Here is a 16739-nt window from a genome sequence, read left to right as displayed (position 1 = left end):
AGACAACATTGTCTATTTGTGTTCCCATGGAATCTCCCATAGCTATTGTTCCACATCTATTATATGTCATTTCTCTCTAAGCACCAATGTTTCCAACTGCTTCTTGGAGATCCCAATCTGGATATCCCAAATAGTTCAAACTTAATATATCCAAAATTAAATTCAGTATTTTCCTCTCTAAGCCCCACTACCAACCCAGCTAGAAGCCTCAATGTCATTATGACTCTTTCCTTTCCCTTTCTTCAAAGTCACAGAAACACTGCATAGAGGTTTTGAGTACCACCAACACTTCTAAATATTTTATTTCATTTATGCTTTATATCGGTCCTATTAAGAAGGGATTACCTTTCTTCTACAGATGGCAAACTGAGGCCCAGAATAATTAATTTGCATAGGACTGTAGAGTTAATAAGTAGCTAACACTATTACTTAAATCCAGAGTGTCTGTCTCCAAGTGCCTTCATGCTAGTTCCATTCTACCCCATTCTACTCCTAAAATGCCTTTCAGACAGAACTCTTCCATGTATACTCATCGTCATTGCCTTTCCTTAGATTCTCATCCTCTTTTTCCTGGACTGTTGCAATTATCTACTTACTGGTCTTGTTCTCTCCAGCCTTTTTCCCTCTAATCCTACCATACTATTAAGCACACAAATATAATCCTGTTACTCCCCTGCTTAACTGTTGGTTAAAGGATAAAGTGGAAACACCTCAGTATGATACAATAATCTTCAAAAACTAGACCCAACCTTCTTTCATAATTTTTCTCCCACCAGGTCTCATAAAGGGAACTCCTTGAGCTCTAGTACAACCAAACTACTTTCTACTCTCCATGTACCATCAAAGACTTTCAAAGGCTCTGTTCTGAACATGCTACTCCCTTTGCCTAAAACTCCTATTCCACATTTTCTGCCTAAAAGAAATACTCATTGGCCCTTCAGAGGCATCTGAAATGTCACTTTCTCTGCAAGGGGTTCTAAATACCCCTAGAATCAGATTTTTCCATCTTGTTGATACTCATTCAGTTACCTTCATTTTATTTTAGAGTCTTATTTTGAGTCTTTCAATTTACGTTTGAAGTTTCTTTACACGTACTTAGAAAAGAGGTCTGGAAGGTTATTTACCAAAATGTTTCTAAGAGTTACCTCTAAATTGTTAGATGACAAGCAGTTTTTCACTTTTTGCTTTATAATCTTTGATAAGACTAAATTGCTATACCAGATTGTTTTCCAACAATTCACATTATTATTGGTATTAACTATACCATAACAAATCATAGTAGATTGTCATGTCCATTTTATTTCCACTCCACATTGATAACAACAGATGGTAATATCTTCTAAAATAAGCACTTTCTTCCCTCCATTGAATTGAATTTGATAAACATGTACCCAACACCTATGATGTACAGGACAGTGTAGGAGATTTTAAAATAGCTAACTCAATTTTAAAGATTGAGTTAGATTTTAAAATAGATTTTAAAATAGCTTACTCAACAAACTTATAAATCTAGTAGAGAAACACAAATACACAACCATAATCTAAGGGAGAATGAAATAAATCCTGTAAAAGTTACAAAGTTGGGAGGGGAAAGAGTAGATGATAGGAGTAGAGAAACAAGTGAGGAATCCCTAATAGGTTCCAGGAAGGTGACAGCTTTGGAACTGGGCTTGGACAGATGAATAGCTTTCAAACAGGTAAGCAGGGTGGCATTTCAATTAGATGAAAATGCAAGAGCAAAAACTCTTAAGAAAGAAAAGCATAAAGCTATATATTTGGGGGGAAAGTAAACAGGTCTGTTCTTTAGAATTTGGGGGTATGAGCAAGGATGGAAGATAAGTTAGAATTACACTAAGGACTTGAATGTTAGAGTAAAGAATTCTCATTTACTTTCATAGGAAATGAGGTGTCACCAAGTCTTTGGGGGCAGGAAAGCAAAATGATCTGTTCAGCTCTAATCATAATGTTCTCTCTATAAAAAACAATCCTTCAGCTGGCTTTCCACTGAGACCACTTGAGCTTCTCTTAGGTCCCCATTTGAACGTAGTCTTGGCCAAACTAAATGAAATTATTTTTTTAACACCAAAAACTCTTAAGACATATTTAAAGCAAAATCAGAGCCATGTAAAAGTCCTCAAAACAGACAAAAGCAAACAGAAAAAGAGGTAAAATAGCAAAAATCTAAAACTTTAAGTGTTCATAAGTGAGATTTTATTCAATGTGTTTTTGTATATAAAATGTTTTGAAACTGGGGTGCCTGGGTGGCTCAGTCGGTTAAGTGTCCGACTTCGGCTCGGGTCATGATCTCACGGTTTGTGAGTTTGAGCCCCATGTCAACCTATGTGCTGACAGCTCGGAGCCTGGAGCCTGCTTTGGATTCTGTATCTCCTTCTCTCTGCCCCTCCCCCACTTATGCTCTGTCTCTATCAAAAATAAATAAATGTAGAAAAAAATTTTTTTTATGTTTTGAAACTACTACCAATGAAAACAAGTCTGAGGATTTATACTTCTTGATTCCTTTTAAGATTACAATCAGGTTACAATTCCTTTTAAACTAACAAAATGCAGTTGATTTCTGTTTCAAAGTTGGTAGTGGCAAAAGAAAAAGCAATTAGAGCAATTTCCTGGCCTTGACATGAATTAATACTAGAGATCTTTTCCTGGATGAAACCTGAATCCGGCAAGGCCAAAAACAGCAGGTTCTTTCTATCAAAGGACCACAGTGAAGGGTAAGCTCTCTTTGTCAAGACTGGTTTGTCCTAAAGAGAAAGGTCCTTCTGGATCATTTTGCCTGAAGGCTCTAAAGGACAGTCCTGTTGGGGTAAAGAGGCAAAGGTTGCTGTCTAGAGATCACAGACCACAGTTGGGGCTACTAGTCAGAAAACATACTGTAGGCACAAGACATGTTTTATTCTCGCCATCCTAGTTAAACTGCTTGCTGTCCAGTAGCAGTCTTTTTCCTTTTGTAGTTCCCAATGAACAGAGCATTAAGAGTACACAAGCATTTCTTATTTGTTAAATTGAATCTTATGGAAGAGTGAAACCCTCTAAAATGCAAGTGATTGGTTTTGATAAGAATTAAATAATAACGATTATTATTATAAATGGGATAAAAAATGCACATGCATGTTGATAGCAGCAATTACTATTGATCCAAGAAAGCTTAAGTAACTTCATTTCCTGAAGGTCAGGAAAAATACCTTTGCAAAGAGTAAAGCCAAAACACAGTGAAATTAAGTAACCTGGCCAAAGTCGTACAGTCCGTTACAATGCTGGGATCTGTTTAAGGAGCAGACTTCTGGAGGTGCAGAAAAAATTTTTTTCCTTCCATTCTATGTTCTCTGTATTAAATACAGTAAAGCTTTTATTAATTCCAGCTCATTGGGAAGCTAACCTGAAATACTAACAAGGCTAAATCACAAACTATTCTAAAAGATTATGACACTAAAGATATTGTAAGTACACACAGCAAGCAACAGAAAAAGGTCTGATCCAGTAAGACTTAACTAAAGAAAAAAAACCCAATTGTAATTATCCATTTGAGCATTCAGTAGGCCTTCCAAAAGTGCTTTCATACATACATTAAATATACCATTTACAACCTTTTTGAGTAATTTGCTTGGTAAAAAAGTGATGAAAACAATTCAGGCAAGATTTGCAAGATTACAAGTCTAGAGTTAGTTTAAACTAAGGGTTAGCGTTAGTTTAAACTAAGTAACTTAGGGTTAGTTTAAACTAAGTAATCTGATATTGAAGTCCTACCTTATATCTAGCACTGTGTTGCTTAAGGCATTAAAAAGAACAAAAGGAAATCAAATACAAGCTTTAAGGAAACCTAGTTGAGAATATAAGATGTACAAAACTCAAAGGTCAAATCACAACACAGAAGTCAAAACGACAACACACATGTAAGTAGTACTGAATAGAACAGTATTGAATAGTAGTGAATAGTATAGAATACTCCACAAGTAGTATCCTGTACTAGGTTTTTCCCCTCACTCACCTTTTTTCCCCACTGTTCCTTAATCTTTTCACCCAAGTCTCAATTGTCTCATTCAGAATTATTTTCTCCAGCTGTCATCGAGGCACTAAGTTTTTCACTACTCTTAAACTGCATACTCAGCGACTCTTCTGGTCTCATAGCTCACAAACATAGGTTTGCAGATCCCCATCACCTGGGATAATTACTGATTTGGGGCCAGATGTCCATCAAAACGGTGATCTACTTACATGTTCCAGATTTGATTTCAGTACTAATGGCTCATCTCTCTTTTTCTGTTCATCCATTTTTCTTTTCCCTGTTTCTGTATCCTCTGATAACAGCTTGTGGATTTGATCTTCAGAGGTTTTCTCCTCTTGCAACTTTTCTTCTCTCAGCTAAAAATACAAATCACACCGAGGAGAGTTTTAGGCAACTATAGACTTCAAAACATTTTTTACTCAGTAGTCTATTAGAACAAACATCACATGGAAGTTTGAGACTATTTTTCTTATTAGATATAGAGCCCTCTTAATTTTTAAGTAAGTCTGCTTTCACTTGACTTTTGCCAAACATGCACTGCATGACTTAAGATTTAACTGCTCCGCATTCTTAAGCAATATGAAATAATAAAAGCTAAAATAATATGCGTAATCAAAAAATAAGATTTACTCACTTAGCCAAAAAAGGCTGAACCTAAAAACTTTCCACGTTCCCAGAAACTAGATAAAACTACATTAAGTGAGGAGAATAGCCAAGATGTAGGCCACAGAGGGCCAGGGGTCATTGGTCCTAGAGGCAATAGAAAAAATTATCACAGTTCCAATGTCCTGCAATTTATGCCGTTATCTTGTGGTCTAGAGGACAGGTCAAAATACATTGTTTACAAATAAATTTAAGGCAGAAGCCAATGCTCCTCATTTGGAGGTGGCAGCACATTATGAACATAAGATGAGCATTGGAATAAAAACTTGGGTTCCAGTGGGTCTGTACTTATTACCAGCTGTACCATCTTGGGCAAATGAAGCATCATATGCTCACCTACAAAACAGGGATAATGCTACTTACTTTGTAGATACTGTAGTAAGAAATAAATAATAACATAAAGGATTTAATGTAGTGTCTTGCTGTGTACTTACAGTACATTAAGAGTTTCCTTTTATTTTCCTTTCACTGCCCTAGGGTTTTCATAAAACTTAAATGACATAAGGTATATCAAGGCATTTACAGGCTACTAATTTTCAATCATACTTGCAAAAAAAATAAAGCTAAAGAACAAATATTTTGCATTGGTTGTCGCCTCAGAGTTAAAAAGCAAAACCAACAATAAAAACAATTAAGATTTAGGGGCGCCTGGGTGGCGCAGTCGGTTAAGCGTCCGACTTCAGCCAGGTCACGATCTCGCAGTCCAGGAGTTCGAGCCCCGCGTCGGGCTCTGGGCTGATGGCTCAGAGCCTGGAACCTGTTTCCGATTCTGTGTCTCCCTCTCTCTCTGCCCCTCCCCCGTTCATGCTCTGTCTCTCTCTGTCCCAAAAATAAATAAATGTTGAAAAAAAATTAAAAAAACAAAACAAAACAAAAAAAAACAATTAAGATTTAGTCTTGGTCCCTGAAATGCAGCCAGATCAACACTAAACCAATCTTGCACAACTAGAAAACTGATTTGAGGATTAACACAACAATCTGCACAACCTGAACTACGGAACTTGGCAGGTGTGCAGCACAGAGAAGTGAACTGGGGGAGAGAGAAGCCGTGGAGGGGAGGAAACTATTTTTGCTTCTGGAGAGAGGATGGAGAAGGCAGGAAGAGTACGGGAAAGCATCCTTCCCCCAATCCCTGAAAGCAGCTGGAGAGAAAAGAAAGAGTATGCAGGGACTGAACAAAAAAGGGAGAAAGGATAAAGAAAAGGGTTTAAATTCCATGAACACTTTATAAACAGGGGGAGTGCAGAGTCTCAAACTCCATAGCTAGATACCTGGTAGTGCTCTGGTGGGAAGGGCGAATCCCCAGGAGCAGAGAGTGAGGTCCGAGGGGTCCTCAGGCCACACGGGGAGAGCCGGTTCCCCGGCCGGGGGGACATTTCATAGAGGCTGTGAGACAACCCCACAGGCAAAGGTCCCAGAGGACCCTGGAGAAGAACCACATTCAGTGGTGCTGGAACAAGGGCATTAAGGGGGAAGGCTGGTGCCAGATGTGTTGTGATTTACCATAATCCCTGAAACGCTGCTGCTACACGATCACATGAACTTTTTCTGCTGTGGGCTGGCACCCAGTTGCAGTCTCTGAGCATCAGCAGCAGCACAGTCCTGCGAATGTTCCCGGCGGGCGGGCACCCTATCATTGATTGGTGAGACCCTCCCCCAGAGGGTCAGAACAGGTCAAAGCTGCAGTCCCTCAGTAGTAAGGGGCCAGGAAACACAGCCACATCTGAGACAAAACTCAGGAGGGAAGTGCCTCCTGACAGCCTGACAGCTTGGTCACAGTATAAAAGCAGAGAGTGGACGGAAGCCGGAGGTAAAGGAGGGGTGCTTGACTGCCGGTCAGGGAGAGCACAGAGTTCTGATACTAGAGACTGGGTAGCTAGGTGACGCCATTTTCACCCCTCCCTCGCATGCGCATACACACCTACTTGCACCACAACAACCCACCCTAGTAAGCTAAGCAGCGCCATCTAGTAGAGAATGGAGCCGTTACACTAAGCCCAGTCCAACTGGGCCAACTTCGCTCTTCAGGAACTCCTCAAGTCTCTCTGCCTGCTTAGTTAACGGACTATAAAGCGCTTCATAGTTTGACTGCTAGGGGAAACCGTTTTAATTTCAATCATATTTCAGTCTGTTTGCTAGTCCATCTGTTCACTTTTTTTCTTTTTCTTTTCTTATTCCTGAATACAGAAAGAGAAAAAAATTATTTTTACTTTCCATGGTTCTTAAAAATATTTTTAATTTTTTTCTACTATATTTTTTACTTTTTTTGTAAATTTTTCAAATTCTATTTTGCTTCCATCATTTCATTTTATTCTATCCCATTGTATTCATTTTTTCAACTTTTCAAACGTTTTCCTTTTTTTTCTTTCTTTTCTTTTCTTTCCTTTTTTTCTCTAATCTATCAAGGTCCTTTCAACAAAAAGACCAAAACATACCTAGGATCTAACTTCCATTATTTGATTTTTTTTTTTGGTGTTGTTTTTAATTCTTTAATTGTAATTTTTGTACCTTATTAATTCCTTTTCTTCTTTCAAAACGATGAAATGAAGGAATTCACCACAAAAGAAAGAACAGGAAGAAAGGACAGCCAGGGACTTAATCAACACAGATACAAGATGTCTGAACCAGAATTTAGAATCATAATATGAATACTAGCTGAGGTTGAAAATAGATTAGAATCCCTTTCTGCAGAGATGAAGTAAAAGCTAGTCAGGATGAAATAAAAATACTGTAACTGAACTGCAAACTTGAATACATGCCATGGCAGCAAGGATGGATGAAGCAGAGCAGCGAATCAGCGATATAGAGGACAAACTTATGGAGAACAATGAAGCAGAAGACAAAGAAACTAAGGCAAAGAGCATGATTTAAGAATTAGAGAACTCAGTGACTCATTATAAAGGAACAACATCAGAATCATAGGGGTCCCAGAAGATGAAGAGAGAAAAAGTGGTAGATTCGTGTGAGCAAATCATAGCAGAAAACTTTCCTAACCTGGGGAAAGACACAGACATCAAAATCCAGGAAGCACAGAGGACTCCCATTAGATTCCACAAAAACTGACCAACAAGGCATATCATAGTCAAATTCACAAAATAAGCAGGCATGGAAAGAATCATGAAAGCAGCAAGGGAAAATAAGTCCTTAATCTACAAGGGAAGACAGATTAGGTTTGCAGCAGACCTATCCACAAAAACTTGGCAGGCCGGAAAGGAGTGGCAGGATATAGTCAATGTGCTGAATTGGAAAAATATGCAGCCAAGAATTCTTTATCCAGCAAGGCTGTAATTCAAAATAGAAGAAGAGATAAAAAGTTTCCCAGACAAACAAAAATTAAAGGAGTTCATGACCACTAAACCAGCCCTGCAAGGAATTTTTAGGGGGACTCTCTGTGGGGAGAAAAGATGGAAAAAAAAAAAAGACCAAAAGCAACAAAGACTAGAAAGGACCAGAGAACACCACCACACCACCAGAAACCTCAACTCTACAGGCACCATAATGGCAATAAGTTCCTATCTTTCAGTACTCACTCTAAACATCAATGGACTAAATGCTCCAATCAAAAGACACAGGGTAACAGAATGGATAAGAAAACAAGATCATCTATATGCTGTTTACAAGAGACTCACTTTAGACCTAAAGACACCTTCAGCTTGAAAGTAAGGGGATGGAGAACCATCTATCATGCTAATGGTCAACAAAAAAAGCCAGAGTAGCCATACTTATGTCAGACAACCTAGACTTTAAAATAAAGACTGTAACAGAGATGAAGAAGGGCATTATATCATAATTAAGGGGTCTATCCACCAAGAAGATCTAACAACTGTGAACATTTATACTCCAAATGTGAAAGCACCCAAATATATAAATCAATTAATCACAAACATAAAGAAACTCATTCATAATAATACCATAATAGTAGGGGAATTCAACCCCACTTACAACAATGGACAGATCACCTAAACAGAAAATCAACAAAGAAACAATGGCTTTGAATGACACACTGGACTGTATGGCTTTAACAGATATATTCAGAACATTTCATCCTAAAGCAGCGGAATATACATTCCTCTCCAATACACATGGAACGTTCTACAGAACAGATCACATACTGGGACACAAATCAGCCCTCAACAAGTACAAAAAGATTGAGACAATACCGTGCATATTTTCAGACCACAATGCTATGAAACTTGAAATCACCCACAAGAAAAAATGTGGAAAGGTAACAAATGCTTGGAGACTAAAGACCATTTTACTAAACAATAAATGGACTAATCAAGAAGTTAAAGAGGAAATTAAACAGTCATGGAAGCCAATGAAAATGATAACACCACAGCTCAAAACTTCTGGGATGCAGCAAAGGCGGTCATAAGAGAGAAATATATAGCAATCCAGGCCTTCGTAAAGAAGGAAGAAAGGTCTCAGATACACAACCTAACCTTATGCCTTAAGGAGCTGGAAAAAGAACAGCAAATAAAACCCAAGCCAGCAGAAGACAGGAAATAATAAAGATTAGAGCAGAAATCAATGCTATCAAAACCAAAACCAACCAAACAAACAAAAAAATAATAGAACAGATCAATGAAACCAGAAGCTGGTTCTTTGAAAGAATTAACAAAATTGATAAACCCCTAGCCAGTTTGATCAAGAAAAAGGAAAGGACCCAAATAAATAAAATCAAGAATGAAAGAGGAGAGACCACAACCAACACAGCAGAAATAAAAACAATAGTAAAAGAATATTATGAGCAATTACACACCAATAAGATGGACAACCTGGAATAAATGGATAAATTCCTAGAAACATATAAACTACCAAAATTGAGATAGGAAAAATAGAAAATTTGAACAGATCCATAATCAGTAAAGAAATAGAATTGGTAATCAAAAATCTCCCAAAAAACAAGAGTCCAGGGCTGGATGGCTTTCCAGGGGAATTCTACCAAACATTTAAAGACGAGTTAACGGGGCGCCTGGGTGGCGCAGTCGGTTAAGCGTCCGACTTCAGCCAGGTCACGATCTCGCGGTCCAGGAGTTCGAGCCCCGCGTCAGGCTCTGGGCTGATGGCTCAGAGCCTGGAGCCTGTTTCTGATTCTGTGTCCCCTCTCTCTCTGCCCCTCCCCTGTTCATGCTCTGTCTCTCTCTGTCCCAAAAATAAATAAATGTTGAAAAAAAAAATTTTTTTTTAATTAAAAAAAAATAAAATAAAGACGAGTTAACACCTATTCTCTTGAAGCTGTTCCAAAAAATAGAAATGCAAGGAAAACTTCCAAACTCTGACTATGAAGTCTGCATTACCTTGATTCCAAAACAAGACAAAGACCCTGCTAAAAAGGAGAATCATAGACCAATTTCCCTGATGGACATGGACACAAAACTCCTCAACAAGATACTAGCCAACTGGATCCAACAATACATTAAAAAAATTATTCACCACGACCAAGTGGGATTTACACCTGGGATGCAGAGCTGGTTCAATATCTGAAAACAATCAATGTGATACATCACATCAATAAAACAAAGGACAAGAGCCACAGGATCTGATCAATAGATGCAGAGAAAGCGTTTGACAAAACACAGCATCCTTTCTTGATAAAAACCCCCAAGAAAGTAGGGATAGAAGGATCATACCTGAAGATCATAAAAGATCATATGAAAGACCCAACACTAATATCACCCTCAATGGGGAAAAACTGAGAGCTTTACCCCTAAAGTCAGGAACAAGACAGGGATGTCCACTCTCACCACTGCTATTCAACATAGTATTAGAAGTCTTAGCCTCAGCAATCAGACAACACAAAGCAATAAAAGGCATCTAAATCGGCTAGGAGGAGATCAAACTTTCACTCTTCACAGACGACGTGATACTCTATGTGGAAAACCCAAAAGACTCCACCAAAAAACTGCTAGAACTGATCCATGAATTCAGCAAAGTGGCAGGATGTAAAATCAATGCACAGAAATTGGCTGCATTCCTATACACCAACAATGAAGCAACAGAAAGAGAAACCAAGGAATCGATCCCACTGATGCACCAAAAATCATAAAATACCTAGGAATAAATCTAACCAAAGAGGTGAAAAATCTATACACTGAAAACTATAGAAAGCTTATGAAAGAAATTGAAGACAACACACAAAAAAATGGAAAAATATTCCATGCTCCTGAATAGGAAGAACAAATACTGTTTAAAATGTCAACACTACCCAGGCAGTCTACATATTCAATGCAATCCCTATCAAAATAACTTCAGCATTCTTCATAGAGCTAGAACAATCCTAATTTTGTATGGAACCACAAAAGACCCCGAATAGCCAAAGCAATCTTGAAAAAGAAAACCAAAGCTGGAGGCATCACAATCCCAGACTTCAAGCTGTACTACAAAGCTATAATCAGCAAGACAGTACAGTACTGGCACAAAAACAGACACTCAGATCATTGGAATGGAACAAAGAACCCAGGAATGGACGCACAAACACATGGCCCACTAATCTTTGACAAAGCAGGAAAGAATATCCAATGGAATAAGACAGTCTCTTCAGCAAGTGGTGCTGCGAAAACTGAACAGCGACATGTAGAAGAATGAACCTGGACCACTTTCTTACACCATTCATAAAAATAAACTCAAAACTCAAAATGAAAGTTCTAAATGTAAGACATGAAGCCACCAAAATCCTAGATGAGAAAGCAGGCAAAAAATTCTTTGACCTTGGCCGCAGCAACTTCTTACTCAACACGTCTCCGAAGGCAAGGGAAATAAAAGCAAAAATGATCTGTTGGGACCTCATCAAAATAAAAAGCTTCTGCACAGCGAAGGAAGCAATCAGCAAAACTAAAAGGCAACTGATGGAATAGGAGAAGATATTCGCAAATGACATATCAGATAAAGGGTTAGTATCCAAAATCCATAAAGAACTTATCAAACTCAATGCCCAAAAAACAAATAATCCCGTGAAGAAATGGGTAAAAGACATGAATAGACATTTCTCCAAGGAAGACATCCAGATGGCCAACCGACACATGAAAAAATGCTCAACGTCACTCATCATGAGGGAAATACTAATCAAAACCACAATGAGATACCACCTCAACATCTGTCAGAGTGGCTAACATTAACAACTCAGGCAACAACAGATGTTGGTGAGGATGCAGAGAAAGAGCATCTCTTTTGCACTGCTGGTGGAAATGCAAACTGGTGCAGTCACTCTGGAAAACAGTATGGAGGTTCCTCAAAAAATTAAAAATAGAACTACCCTACGACCCAGCAATTGCACTACTAGGCATTTATCCAAGGGATACAGGTGTGCCATTTCGAAGCGGCACATGCACCCCAATGTTTACAGCAGCGCTATCAACAATAGTCAAAGTATGGAAAGAGCCCAAATGTCCATCGATGGATGAATGGATAAAGAAGATGTGGTATACATATACAAAGGAGTATTACTCGACAATCAAAAAGAATGAAATCTTGCCATTTGCAACTACGTCGATGTAACTAGAGGGTATTATGCTAAGTGAAATTAGTCAATCAGAGAAAGACAAATATCATATGACTTCACTCATATGAGGAATTTAAGATACAAAACAGAGGAACATATGGGAAGGGAAGCAAAACTAGTATAAAAACAGGGAAGGGGACAAAATATAAGAGACTCTTAAATACGGAGAACAAACAAAGGGTTACTGGAGGGGTTGTGGGAGGTGGGATGGGCTAAATGGGTAAGAGGCATTAAGAAATCTCCTGAAATCACTGTTGCACTATATGCTAACTAACTTGGATGTAAATTAAAAAATAATTTTTTTAAACTTTTAATAATTTTTTTCAAAGTACCAAGAAAAAAAAATTTAGTTTTATCTTTCCAATTTCTATACATCTGATTGCTACAGGCTTGAACTAGTCTTTAATATGCTGAGTCTAATTCAAGAGGTTACAAATATTCAATGAACACCATACACAATGTTATGTCAGGAAGAGGCTCAAATGAAATAACGTACTCCTAACTCTGCCCGAGTCAAACAAAAAAACAAAAGGATGAAAAGCAAACCATGGCCAGGAAGAAAGTAAACCTAAAGCCTATATTAATTGCCCACATGAAAGCTCAATGTCTTTTGATGATATCAGATGAAAAATTCTTGTTCAACAGGTTAACCACAGGCTACATAAAGGGGCAATTCATTTTTAGAGGATAAAGAGGCAGAGTGGCAAAAAAGAGAACAAGCCTTAGCATCAAAGTAATTGCTATCATTTATTGAACTCTTGTGTGTCAGGTCTAGGCTAAGCACTGTACATACATCATCTCATATAAGAAAACTAAGTTTTAGGAGTTAGGTATTGTGTTCAAATTCCCAGTGCCATAGTCCAGGAGCTAGAATTCCAATCTAGGCTTATCTCAGTTGTTCTCAAGCAAAGATGATTTTACATCCCAGGGTACATCTAACAATGTCTGGAGATACTTTGAGTTGTCACAACTGAGGGTATGGGGGTGTGTAGGTGCTACAGGCAGACTGTGGGTGAGGCCAAGGATTGCTACTAAACCTCCTAAACGCACAAGATTGCCTCCAATAATGCCCCCAACAGATGTTGCTATTAAAAAAAAAAACTTACATTTCCTATTTTATATATTTTAGTGTTACTTTGTTTACTTAATGGTGTTTATATACTATGTCCTCTGGCTTTTCTAGTGTTTTAAAATGCATCCTTCTGCCTCCTACTAATGTTTATTATTGCTCTCAAAATTTTACAATGAACTCTGACATGGGCTGCTTCTGGCAAAACAACCTTTCTATTGCAATGTTGAGTCTCTAACACACTGTCATCTTAACACAGCTAAAAACTTACAAAATGGAAAAACCTACAAGTGCATTTAAATCTTCACATGAATGATATTTGTGTCTTCTCCCTACTGGGTTCTGTAGCAGTTTTTTTTTTTAAATGTTTATTTATTTTTGACAGAGAGAGAGAGACAGAGTATGAGCAGGGAGGGGGCAGAGAGAGGGAGACACAGAATCCGAAGCAGGCTCCAGGCTCTGAGCTGTCAGCACAGAGTCTGATGCAAGGCTCGAACTCACAGACCGCGAGATCATGACCTGAGCTGAAGTCAGAGGCTCAACTGACTGAGCCACCCAGGCGCCCCTTGAATAGTTTTTTATAAGGACTTGAGAACTTGGTGTCTAGGAAAGAGTTTTCACAGTCAGGGAAAATGACTTCGGGAGTGTTGGAAAGTAGCATATAAACTTGAAAAAGAAACATCAATAGCTGCTCTTTATTGAACTGTTCTTTGTGCCAGGCATTAAATTTAGAGAGCTTACCTCATTTAAACATTAAGGACTCTGTTTGATTCTATTATTATCATTTTATACACACAAAAATTAACACTCAGTGGTTATTCCCCAAAGTCGCAGAGACTGAATACTGAAGAGCAAACTGCTGGCTTCAGGTAACAGGATTTCTCAACCTCAGCACTTTTAGGCCATGTAATTCTTTGTTATGGGGAGCTGAACAGAGTCTGAGAAGAAGGCTCATGCATGAATACTTTGGGAGTAGGAGTTGAATACAGTGTAAACTTACCAAGGAAAGAAAGCCAATAAAAGTGGTATGGTGGTGGGTCCAATAATTGGCTACAAAGGCCAATATGAGAAACTGTATAAAATGCATGTCAAGACTGTCAGTCTGAAGTGAGAAAAAGGGAAGCATGGATCTATTGATTCCTACCTCCCACCGACCAAAGTTTGCTTCACGAGGCATGAAATACCCCTCACACTGGTTTGTACAACCTAAGGAACTTCCCATGAGCAATTACAGCAATTACAGAGAAGCCCTAATGCTAAAAGCAAGAGGCAAGCACTAGGAGCCTAAACAAGATCTCAGGCTGTACCAAAGTGAAGCTGCCCACTACTGTAAGTGGAATGGTTTTTACCACTTCCATTTCTGGATGCTAATTATTAAAGAAAAACTATTGACTTCTGTACATTAATCTCATATCCAGTCACACTACCAAAAAAACACCATGTAATCTTTTCCTGAAAATATCTTTACTTTGCCTTCACTAGTTTTTTAAAATAAAGTCTTTGGGTGCCCAGGTGGCTCAGTTGTTAAGCATCTGACTTTGGCTCAGGTCATGGTCTTAGGGTTTGTGAGTTTGAGTCCCACGTCAGGTGAGCTCAAGCCCCGCTTCAGGTGAGCATCAGCCTCGCTAAGGGTGAACATAAGCCCCACATCGGGTGAGCATGAGTCCACTTCAGGTGAGCCCTGCTTCTGTCTCTCTCTCTCTCTCTCTCTGTCTCTCTCTCTCTCTGCTCCTCACTCATTTCCACCCTCTCTGTCTCTCAAAAAAATTTTTAAATAAAAATAAACTCTTTAAAATCAAGGATTATAAACAGAGAAGTGTACAAATCATGAATGCAAAGTATGATCAATTATACAAAATAGGCATATCCATGTAACCACCACCCAGATCAAGAAACCAGTACTCCCTGTGCCTCTGTTTACCCAAAAGTAACCACAATTCCAGCTTCCAACACCAAAAACTCATTTTTACCTATTTGAATTTTATGTAAGTGGAATCTTTCATGGGTATTTTATCAGTCTTCCTTCAGTCAACATTCTATTTGTGAGATTCATCCATGTAGGTGTATAGAGTAGGTTGTACCTTCTCATTGTTTTATACTATTCCACTGTTTGACTACAAAACAATTTAACCATTCTATCATTAATGGATATTTGGGGAGTTACTAATTTGTGGCTATTCACAAATAAACTGCTATGAATATTTTTGAAGATGTATCCTGATACACATACTGTTCTGTGGTGTATATTGAAGAAGAGAAACTGTTTAGTCATAAGACATGGGTGCGCTGCCATAGCTTCCCAAATTGGTTGTACAGAGAACACTTCCACCCCCCAATGAGGCAGAATGACAGTTGCTCTCAGCCTTAACACTCAGTACCATTTGTCTATTTCAGTCATTCCAGTGAGTATATACTGGGACTGCATTATGACTAGATATGCGTTTCTCTGGTGACTAAAGATATAGAGCAGCTTTTCATATGTTTATGGACTATTAGGAAATCTTCTTTTATGAGCTGCTTATTCACATTATTGTCCTTTTTTCATTTAGATATTTGGGTTTTTTTTCCCTAGTAATGTGTAGGAGTTATTTATACATTTTGGATATGAAGCAATTTTCAAGAAAAAATATACATAGGACATATATATGTATATACATATACATTTTCATGTATATGAAAATCAGAAACTTTCAGACAAAAGTTTCAGGTTTTAAGGTAGTTTAACTTCAGTGGGTTTTTTTTTTTTTTGAAGCTTATTTACTTTGAGAGAAAGAGCATGTGAGCAGGGGAGAGGCAGAGAGAGAGGAGAGAGAATCCCAAGCAGGTCCCGCACTGTCAGCGCAGAGCCCTGGCATGGGGCTTGATCTCATGAACTGTGAGATCATGACCTGAGCTGAAATCAAAAGTTGGACACTTAACCAACTCTTTGTGTATCCTGTTCAAGAAATTCTCCCATGTTACCGTTAAGAAAAAAAACTTTTTAAAAGTAAGCTGTATGACCAACATAGGGCTTGAACTCATGACTCCAAGATCAAGATTCACATGCTCCAGCCAATTTGAGCTGGCTCCAATTGAGCCAGCCAGGTGCCTCACCTCCCGTGTTATCTTTAAGGAGATTGTTATTTGACTTTTCATACTTATTTTATTTATTTTTTTAATTTACATTTAAGTTAGTTAGCATATAGTGCAATAATGATTTCAGGAATAGATTCCTTAATACCCCTTACCCATTTAGCCCATCTCCCCTCCCACAACCCCTCCAGTAACCCTTTGTTTGTTCTCCATATTTAAGAGTCTCTTATGTTATGTCCCCCTCCCTGTTTTTATACTAGTTTTGCTTCCCTTCCCATATGTTCCTTTGTTTTGTATCTTAAATTCCTCATATGAGTGAAGTCATATGATATTTGTCTTTCTCTACTGACTAACTTCGCTTAGCATAATACCCTCTAGTTCCATCCATGTAGTTGCAAATGGCAAGATTTCAT

At 38.3% G+C, this 16739-nt stretch overlaps 1 protein-coding gene across 1 annotated transcript in view; it reads right to left on the bottom strand.

Moving 5' to 3' along the window:
* The window catches only part of RNF169 (ring finger protein 169), a 102042-nt gene that overhangs the window by 28278 nt on the left and 57025 nt on the right, over window positions 1–16739 (bottom strand). Inside the window, exon 3 of the mRNA XM_027039825.2 lies at window positions 4231–4377. Coding sequence (XP_026895626.2) covers window positions 4231–4377 — 147 coding nt within the window. The remainder of the gene's footprint in view (window positions 1–4230; window positions 4378–16739) is intronic.

The sequence above is a fragment of the Acinonyx jubatus genome, chromosome D1, assembly GCF_027475565.1.
Source record: "Acinonyx jubatus isolate Ajub_Pintada_27869175 chromosome D1, VMU_Ajub_asm_v1.0, whole genome shotgun sequence".
Lineage (NCBI taxonomy): Eukaryota > Metazoa > Chordata > Mammalia > Carnivora > Felidae > Acinonyx > Acinonyx jubatus.
This window is presented reverse-complemented; position numbering and strand designations above follow the sequence as displayed.